General features: G+C 46.3%; 1 protein-coding gene across 1 annotated transcript in view; it reads right to left on the reverse strand.

The window, feature by feature from the left end:
• LOC103362480 (inositol 1,4,5-trisphosphate receptor type 3-like) overlaps window positions 1–9,399 on the reverse strand; it is a 41,650-nt gene that overhangs the window by 16,395 nt on the left and 15,856 nt on the right. The window contains exons 5-20 of the mRNA XM_008288844.1: window positions 8,239–8,397; window positions 7,396–7,494; window positions 6,923–7,006; window positions 6,128–6,274; window positions 4,753–4,848; window positions 4,455–4,499; window positions 3,884–4,026; window positions 3,526–3,625; window positions 2,719–2,879; window positions 2,499–2,640; window positions 2,209–2,373; window positions 1,954–2,126; window positions 1,519–1,638; window positions 1,208–1,289; window positions 496–611; window positions 150–401 (exon numbers count right to left, since the gene is read on the reverse strand). Coding sequence (XP_008287066.1) covers window positions 150–401; window positions 496–611; window positions 1,208–1,289; window positions 1,519–1,638; window positions 1,954–2,126; window positions 2,209–2,373; window positions 2,499–2,640; window positions 2,719–2,879; window positions 3,526–3,625; window positions 3,884–4,026; window positions 4,455–4,499; window positions 4,753–4,848; window positions 6,128–6,274; window positions 6,923–7,006; window positions 7,396–7,494; window positions 8,239–8,397 — 2,084 coding nt within the window. The remainder of the gene's footprint in view (window positions 1–149; window positions 402–495; window positions 612–1,207; window positions 1,290–1,518; window positions 1,639–1,953; window positions 2,127–2,208; window positions 2,374–2,498; window positions 2,641–2,718; window positions 2,880–3,525; window positions 3,626–3,883; window positions 4,027–4,454; window positions 4,500–4,752; window positions 4,849–6,127; window positions 6,275–6,922; window positions 7,007–7,395; window positions 7,495–8,238; window positions 8,398–9,399) is intronic.

The following is a 9,399-nucleotide window of genomic DNA, read 5'->3' on the forward strand; positions in this document are numbered from 1 at the left end:
CCCTGGACCCTCAGATTAAAAGTCTGATGCTCTACCGACTGAGCTACCCAGGCTTCAGCAGGATGGACCTTCAGTACCTTTGCTCAATGAAACCAGGCGTGTACACTCAGAAGAGATCATAGTTTGATATTCTAATAAAATCTACCAACTCTTTGATGGTGATGGAGGTGGGGATCTCGGTCCAGAGCCGGGCGAACTTGACAGGGGTCACCAGTTCCTGAGGGTCTCGGTCAACATGGGCGTGCAGCATGAGGCGACAGAAAGACGCCCGGAGGTCAAAGGGCAGCGTCTCGTCCATCATGCACAGGAAGATGAGCTCCACGTCCAGCTGCTTGGAGATCTCATCAATAGCCAGATACTGCCGGTCCAAACACATCCGGGCAAACAGCTTCAGCTGGTACCTGAGGAGGTCCATGGAGGCACACAGGCTCCATCAGGTTCACTTTCTTACAAACTGCTGGCGATGTTTTCATGACGCCACCTGTGTGGCTGTACCTGTAGTAGGTGAGGACGTTCTCGTCATGAGCGTTGCCTTGTCTGGCCTCCTGAGCCAGCTGTCTGATGCTCTTCTCCTGCCTCTCGTTGGTCTTATCTGTCCACACCAGCCACACCTGCAGCGAGACGCAAGAACGCCATCAACACTAAAGCAAAACAGGCTGTTTCCTAAACCGTCCATCCAAACTCTTTCTTAGCAACAGGTGTTTATTATTGCATATGAGTTTATATCTATTACATCATATTAGTGACATGTCACAATATTCACATACTGAAACGCTGTATATGCTGCAGGTTAGCTGGTTTAGACGGATGTAACTGCTAGCATTATCATGTTTAGGCTAACTTAGCAGCTTATGTTATCTTACTGTGACTAACCTAGGGGCTAACATTATCTTGCTCAGTTGAACATGACGGCTAATATTATCTCTTTAGGCGAATAGTGGCTAACATTACTTAGATTAGACTAATGTAATTTTTAGGTGAACCTAGCTGCTAACAGCTTGTTTAGGCTAACTTAGCAGAAAATGTCTGAATTAAGGACATAACAAAGATCGACGGTGTTTATGTCACCGATTACTAATCCTGTTAAATAAAACACATTGTACCAATGACCAACCAGGTTTCTGCGGTGTTTTTGGTATTTCTGGCATCTCTTGAGATGTTTCATCACTCAGTTTGTAACGTTGGATTAAAATACAGGCAGACGTACCTCATCCTCGTCGCCAAAGTCATCCATCCCCATGTATTCTCCCTGAACACCACCAGGAGGCGACTCTCTCGGCATGCGACGTCTAAAGCAACAGAACAATTGCTGTATCAGGTCGTCATTTAAAAATCAATAGGAACAGATGTTGAGTATTCTGGTTTTACTAAATGTGCGTCACAGCAGCAAACAGAAAACTACGCTGCCCCCTGCTGGTTGGAGAACAGATGAACTGACCCACTTAAGCTTTCCCTCTGTAGAAACAAATGAACGTCCAGTGCAACGTACAGTGAAGCTGACATGATCTGATTTCTCACTCTGTCTTGATGAGGATGTCCTGGTTTTTGGGGTCCAGCACACATTTACAGATGAGCTCCTGGGTGACGGGGATGGCCACGTTGTTGGACACGCAGAGGTCCGACAGGTAATCCAGGAACCTGCACAGAACATCACGTCACAGCTACAAGACCACAGAGACCAGCTGGTGGCAGCAGAGTTTAGACACCTTCCAGCAGCACATTCAACATCATCAAGAAAGTTCAATCAAACAGCAGAATAGTGCAGGATGTCATGTCAGCATCAGGACCGGTGATGTTCAGCAGACGACTACGAAGTGAGCATTTCTCCATCCTACGAAACGTGCTTCTTGGACTCGAGCGTGAAACAGGACAACAAGGAGAACATACAGACGACACACTGCTGCGATCACACGAACACGTATGGTCTGATCTGGGCCTGCAGAGAGGATCTACCTGGGTTCTCGGTTCTTGCGGACCAGGCTGACGAAGGTCTCCACCTCTGTCTTGGTGATGTGTTTCTCCAGCAGCTTGCGGTTGTTGTGCAGCAGGGCGGTGATGGTGTCTTCGGCCAGGATGTCATAGCCGATCTGACTCTGCATGACGCCGAACTGCTTGGCGATGTGTTCCTGCAGTGGAGTCGTGTCTACCGTCAGCATCGAGAACCAAAGACCTGAACCCCAACCGGTGCCAGCATCCTGTTCTCCTTACCTGGTTCTTGCGGTAGTCCTCCTGGGAGTGTCGCAGGACTCGGTAGCAGAGTCTGAACATGTACTGGTATGGAGTGTTCTTCTGGTCGGCCAGCTCCTCCAGACGCAGCAGAGGACCTTCACCACCTCCTCGATCCTTAAAGGGGGTCTTCAGGATGCCAAAGATCTGAACAAACAACAAAGTCTTGGTCAGCTGGTTGTCTCGTTCAACAGAAGATCTGAATAAAGTCTGGACAGGAGTTATTCTGAATGGACTCTCGTATTGCAGAGTTCTGAGCCGTATGTTCAGACCTGCTTCAGGATGTTCTGCTCCCTCATCAGCTTCTGTCTCTCTCGGTTTGCTTTCGTCATGACGACATCCAGAACCGACTGACCGCTGTTGATGACATCGGCCACGAAGAACACGACGTCCTCCAGCAGCTTGATGGCGAATCTGACAAACAGAGAGCGGAGAGCGTTAGCTGGTCCTCAGCTTCCTGCCTCGCCTCGGCTCGGCTCGGTGGCGTCCTACCTTCTGTCGTTCTGGCTGATGAAGCCCTGGAGGAACTGGTCCACCACCGTGCTCAGCATGGCGCTGGCGTCGTTGGCGAAGTCCAGGTCTCTGATCTCCATCACCGGAACGGACACGATGGCGAACGCCTCCTTGTCCTCTTTGGTGGGACATGTTCCCAACTACAGGACGAGTTAACAGCAAGTCACATGTTTGAATCGTTTCTGTCACTGAGTTTGTAAAAAAAGACATTTTAGGTCTCTGGTGTGTCTGTTAAACGTAGAACTTTTACTGTAGCTGACGTTTAAATATCAGTTTTTCATTTAAGCTTCGGCTGGATTCTGGTTTTTCTCTTTTAAATAAAAAAAATGTAAATAGACAAAAAAGTGGATGTTTGATAAAATAAGATTTACTGAACATCGAGTGGGAGTTAACACACAATTCAGCTTCAGTTTGATTTAATCTTATTTCTGTCCCTGAACGCTCTTTGGCTTGTGTTTGAAATGTTCTGTATCCCAACGATGGCAAGACAAGACGACGACACTATCACACATTTGACTTTTTTTCTTTCTCATTCAATAATGAATATTCTGGACTTTAAAATATCCTGAGCAGCATCTAGAACATAAGCTGCATGCGTAAACAATCTGTGCAATCCTGTGTTTTCTACAGTTAGTATTTATGTATATCTTGGTTTATTTAGGTTTGTTTTTATGGTTGTGATGCTGCTGTCATGTTTAGTGCACTTAAAGGTTTATCTTATCTTATCTTATGTAACCAGCTAATGATCGTGATGCTTTTTGTCGTTTATTTTATTGATCATCTCACCATCAGTCTGATCGGTCGCTCCTCGTCGATGTCGATGGGAACGTTGGTGCTTTGGATCCAGGTGTTGGTGCAGAGATGTCGCAGTCGGACGTACGAGTTTCTGAAAAACAATCCGAATAAATCTGCTTAAGTCACGTCGGTGTGAAACTCGGCAGCATCGATCCGAGTGAACGTCGGCAGGAAATGTTAGCAGCTCACGAGCTTTAGAAAACTGTAAGAACTGTTGTTGTTTTATTAATAAATTAATAAATGTATCTGAAAATGTATAGAATTAAAAATATTCAAATACATGAAATAAAACATTGGACTCGATAAAATAATATAATTTTTGGAACCGTCTCGCTTCCTTCGTTCCCACCTCGGTACGAAGGAGTCGGTTTTCTGCAGAGTCGTCGGGTCGAGCTCGAACAGCGACGCGATGTCGTTGCCGTGAGGAACCGCCACCAGTTTGTACTTGATCCTCTCGCCATGAGAACGCTTGTTGCTACGACTACCGTCCATCTACAGGAGGTCAGAGGTCAAAGGAAGCAGAAATATGAGGTGAAAAGCAGCGTGTCGTCTGTAAACCTGAGTCTCTGATGTGGTTCACTGATAAACAAGAAGTGGAAGTAGAAGAGGACCGATGGTGGAGCCCTGAGGAATGATGTGATTTGCTAAATGAAACTTGAACACAAAGATACACAAACACACAAATACACACATTAAACAAAAAAACCCAAATCCATGAATGCACCATTCACACAAACACACAGAACTAAAACAGACAAAAAGAAAAACACACAATCTCTCACAACGCAAATATAAACACAAACAGAAACACAAAAATACAAACGCAAACAAAACTGTACAAACACAACAACACAAACAAACACACACACACAACAACACAAACAAACACACACACACACAGCTGTAAGGTTTCGACTCACCGACGATGTCAGCTCTGCGTTGTCGCCTTTATAACCCGGGTTCTCCTAAACAACAACAACAACAACAACAGATGATTGAACGGACTCTATGTGCTGCAGGAGAACAGGTTTATTTACTTCTTCAGGTATGAAAACAAACTGACTCGACATCACAGACTCGTTCTAGTTTGTGACCTGCTGGAACTTTTTATTCCTGATTTAACGACACAATAAAAATAAACAAACATTCACACGTTTAACTGTTTCCTTCTTTCACATCCAGCCTCACTCAGTCATCCGGCTGCGTTGCCATGGTTACCTCAGCAGCCAGGTAGTTTCCGGTCGCCAGGTGTTTGAAGCGGTACAGGCTGTTCCAATGCCCCGCCCCCCCACGGCACGGGTCATGATGGACGACCTGACGGACCAATCAGAGAGAAGTTTGGAGGGAAGTCACTGTTTTTCTGTATTTTGTGTTTGTTTGTGTAGTATTTGTGAGTTTCTGTATTTCAGTGTTTGTCTTTTAGTGCTGATGTCAGTAATGATCACCGGTGAGGGAGAACGGTGATGATCGATACCTGATACACATTAAAAGTAATCTATTACCAGCGTGTGATGCAGGAAGTGGTGACGCAGAACTCGTCCACTTTCAATTCAATTCAAGTCAATTTTATTTGTATAGCGCATATTTACAACAACAGTCATCTCATAGCGCTTCACAAAGACAGAGACACCAAAAAACCAAAAAACCGGAATCCCCTAAAACCTCAACAAGCCGCCGGGGGGAACGAAACCAAAAACCCCCACAGATAGTCATTAATCACCATTAATGAATGTGTGCAGCAGAAACAGGAGTGATGACATCAGAGCATCATGTGACTCTATAACGTTCTCCTGTTTACTGATCGGTCGATCGGATCCAGGTCCAGGTCCAGGTCCAGGTCCAGGTCCAGCAGGCCTCACATCATCATCTGTTTGCTGACTTTAGCTGCCCTGACAGATCCTATCTGTGACTTCAGGGTTTCTGTGCCCTGAGCTCAGTCTCACAGGCTCAGTGGTAATGTCACCTGCAAGCCACCAGGCGGCGCTATCCTCCAGAGTCTCTGAGGGCACACCACATCGTCTGGTACATGTGAACAAGTAACGTTTGCTGGGTTTGTGGGTCGCTGACTAAACCTTTCCCGAAGGCTTGCAGGCAGCGTCGCGACAGTGAATGAACCTGTGAGCCTGAGCTCAGGGCAAAGAAACCCTGAAGTCACAGATACGAGTCTCTCACGGCAACAACAGTCCCGTGTCAGCCTGCTGGACCTGGACCTGGACCTGGACCTGGACCTGGTACCTGTCTGCCTGTCCAGCACTAGTAGCTCAATACTTTTATCTATGAAAGCTTCTTAAGCGTCGACAGATGTCACAGCAGACACACAGCTCTCCGTTTACTGACAGCTTCAGTCCAACAGGCCCAGACAGGAGCCGCTCAGAACCGCAGGAGGACGTTTGACTCAGAACCAATACCAACACCAACCATCTAAGAGTGACAAATATCAGCGCCAGTGATCCGTCGATCCGGTTTGTTTACTGCTCAGGACTGTTCTGTGTTCTTCTGTTTCTTGTCTTTGCCTCATTTAGTTTTTGTAAGTGTGTATTTTCTGATTGTGTATTTTGTGTGTGTGTGTGTGTGTGTGTGTGTGTGTGCGTACCTCCACCTCCCACAGGGCGTTGGAGCTGGTCGCCGACGTGGCCGACTGTCTCAGCGTCGTCCGCAGGAAAACGTGCAGTTTGCTTTTATACTCGTCGCAGGTCAGAAACTTTTCCTGTTCGGCGTGGAACAGACGCACGACGTCGCCCTGAGACACAAACAAACAAACAAACAAACAAACAAACAAACAAACAAACAAACAAACACAGCATCAGTCTGTGACACTCTGCGGGAGGTGAAGCTGGACTCAGCAGCTCTGAGGAGCAGCGAGAACATTCAGACCTTCTGCTCTACAGCGACGACACTGAACCGGGCTCACGGCAGCCGGTGGGTTTGAACATGAGGAAAGTTTTGGGACCAAATCAGAACCTCCCAGAAGATCATCAGACAGGAGCTCCTCATAAGGAGTCCATGAAGAGCTCCACGTCCTGGAGGCTTCTCCTGCTGCTGCTTCTAACACCGAACAAAACGTTAAGTCAGTGAATCTCCGTCAGCCTGAACATCTGGAGCTGAGCAGATGAAGCTGAGCAGATGAAGCTGAGCAGATGAAGCTGAGCAGGACTGGCTGGTTCCTGACAGGTTGGTTTCTCTGGAGGTGAGTCTGATGTGAATCAACAACAGCTCCTGGTTTCATCCTCATGATGCGACACCGGAGAGGAACCGAGAGCTTCCTGAACCAGCAGCACTGAGCAGCTTCATGTCCTGAAGCCTTCACTTCCTGTTTGTTCCTCTGAGAGCTGCTGAGTGACTGAACCAGAGCCTCTGACCCGTTTAACGAACCGGACCGCGGACTCACCCCTTTGAGGACCTCCTCTCGGTGGTCGCTGAACATCATGAACAGGTTGATCTTCCAGCTGGTGTTGCAGTTCACAGAGTTCACCTGCAGGAGGCGACAGACAGACAGATCCATGACTGGCATCAGGCAGCAGCAGTGTGTCTGCGGTGGTCGTAGTGTTGTGTGTGTTTCTGGTTGTTGTGTCTGTGTGGTTGTTGTGTTTTTGTGGTTGTTGTGTGTTTTTGGTTGTTGTGTGTTTTTGTGGTTGTTGTGTCTTTGTGGTTGTTGTGTGTGTCTGTGAGCTCACTGTGAGTCTGTGTCGTGCTGTCTTGTGTCTCTGGTGGTGGTTGTGTGACGTGTTTCAGTGGTTTTGTGTGTCTTTGTGCTCGTTGTGTCTCCGGGTGTGTTCAGGACCTCTTCAGGACCTTCATGTGAATCACTGACTGAACCTGAGTCTCGTCTGCAGCTAAACTCTGATTTATTTGCCGGTTCACCTCTTTGCATCCCGGGTGGTCGGTCAGCTCGTAGTTGGAGGCGTGCAGCGGCTGGCCGGCGTTCACCGGGTTCAGGATCACTTTGTCTCCAACGACCACCTGCAGGACCAGAACCTGAGTTACAGCAGATCAGCTGGAAGCACAAGAACTCCTCCACTACACCAGATTACCAGCTCTAATCACTTCCCATCACATGTTCTGATCCATAATAATCCAAATTAGTTCCTGTGATTCTGGATCTGCAGGAAAACCAGAACAAACTGAACACGTTTGGACTGAAACCGTTCAGAAAGAAAGTTTCTGTCTGAGAGATTCTTCATGTTCGACTTTAACTTTCCTGCTTTTATACTTTGATTTGAATGTTTATCACTTTTACAGTCACATCATTTATATTTGATAAATTATAGATTTATATATTTTATCTTTTTTATATTGTTTTTTTTAATTATGCATAGAAGTGATTTTATTTTATTTTTTGTATTTTACTGATTCTTAGTTTGATTTTTTTTATTTGATAGAAATTAAAATCAAAACATTTTCACATTTTTATTTAATTAACTTTGACTGTTTAAATTTTTTATTATTTTTTTTAATGTTATGTTTTGAGTAAACTTTGACGGTTTGAGGATTTTATAGATTTTTAAATAATTTTCAGGTTTATATATTTTGCAGGTTTTGACATTTGTGGATTTTTATACATTTTTTATTATTTTATTGTCATTTAACTGACTTTTGTTTTCATAATTTCCAGGTTTTCATATATTCTGTGTGTTTAAACACATTCTGATGTGTTTCTGTGTTGTGTCCTGACGGGGGCGCTGCAGGCCTCCTGTCGTGGCTCACGTTGTCTCCGTTGGCGCGCAGCTTCCAGAAGGGCTGGATGAAGAGCCAGGAGCCCTCGTTGCCCGTCCCGTCCAGCGTCACCCTCATGGCGTTCTTCTCCAGCAGCGCCGGCAGACGCTTGTTCACCGTCAGGTATTTGTTGCTCTTCATGTGCAGCAGCTGCAGACGCAGGCAGAGGTGAGCTGGAGGAAGACCAGAGCGACCCAAACCCAACCCGACTAGAGCTGCAGCTAGACTCTGGAACAAACAAACTGATCAAATAAAACTGCAGCGTCATGGTTTCACTCTGAGCCTCGTTCTGAGGCTTCAGCTCGTTCATAAAAGCAGAAGAAGGTTCAGCAGGTTCTCTGTTCAGCCTGCAGCCTGGGCTGAAGGCGGTGCTGCAGCTGGAGGCCGGGTTCTGGAGCCCAAAGACCAGAACTGACACTTTAATCAGTTAATGGAAGAAAAGATCCTTTAAAGACGGAACGAGTTGAAAAGCTCAGTTCAGTCACCTTTTGTTCTGAAGATCCACCGTGTTCAGGTACCACACCTTCAACACACACACACACACACACACACACACACACACACACACACACACACACACACACCTTCCTGTGCAGGAATCCTTCTTATCTGTACAATCAGTGTCATTCAGAAGGAACCACACCCAGCCTGAGTGTGTGTGTGAGAGTGTGTGTGTGTGTGTGTGTGTGTGAGAGTGAGTGTGTGTGTGTGAGACAGGTCAATATTGACTCTAACAGATAGCAGCGTGTCAGCACACAGTGAAAGGTGTGTGTCCATGATAAGGTGTATTTCAAAGGGAGTGGAGGGGCTGAGTCACCTGGTCGCCGTAGCAACGGGTGTCGTCCCGTATGGAGTGGTGACAGACGGACTGTACACAGACCCAGTAATTATATATATGAGCTGAGAATACGCTGAACCTGTACATCACCTGGAGAAGGTTCAGCTCTGGAACTTTTCCAGAAGATGGATCTCCACAAAGAGATGTTCATGAATTAAAACTGTCAAAAGTAAAATAAGTGTCTCCTGGACTCTGACTGGACCTCCAGAACTTCACCTCTTCAAACCATCTCTGTGGAGCTTTGGCTGTTTGCTTTGGCTCTAAAGTCTCACGTCTCAGTTCTCCTGCATCAGGTTGTCCTCCAGGATTTCTCT

The sequence above is a fragment of the Stegastes partitus genome, unplaced genomic scaffold (genome assembly GCF_000690725.1).
Source record: "Stegastes partitus isolate 25-593 unplaced genomic scaffold, Stegastes_partitus-1.0.2 Scaffold577, whole genome shotgun sequence".
NCBI lineage: Eukaryota > Metazoa > Chordata > Actinopteri > Pomacentridae > Stegastes > Stegastes partitus.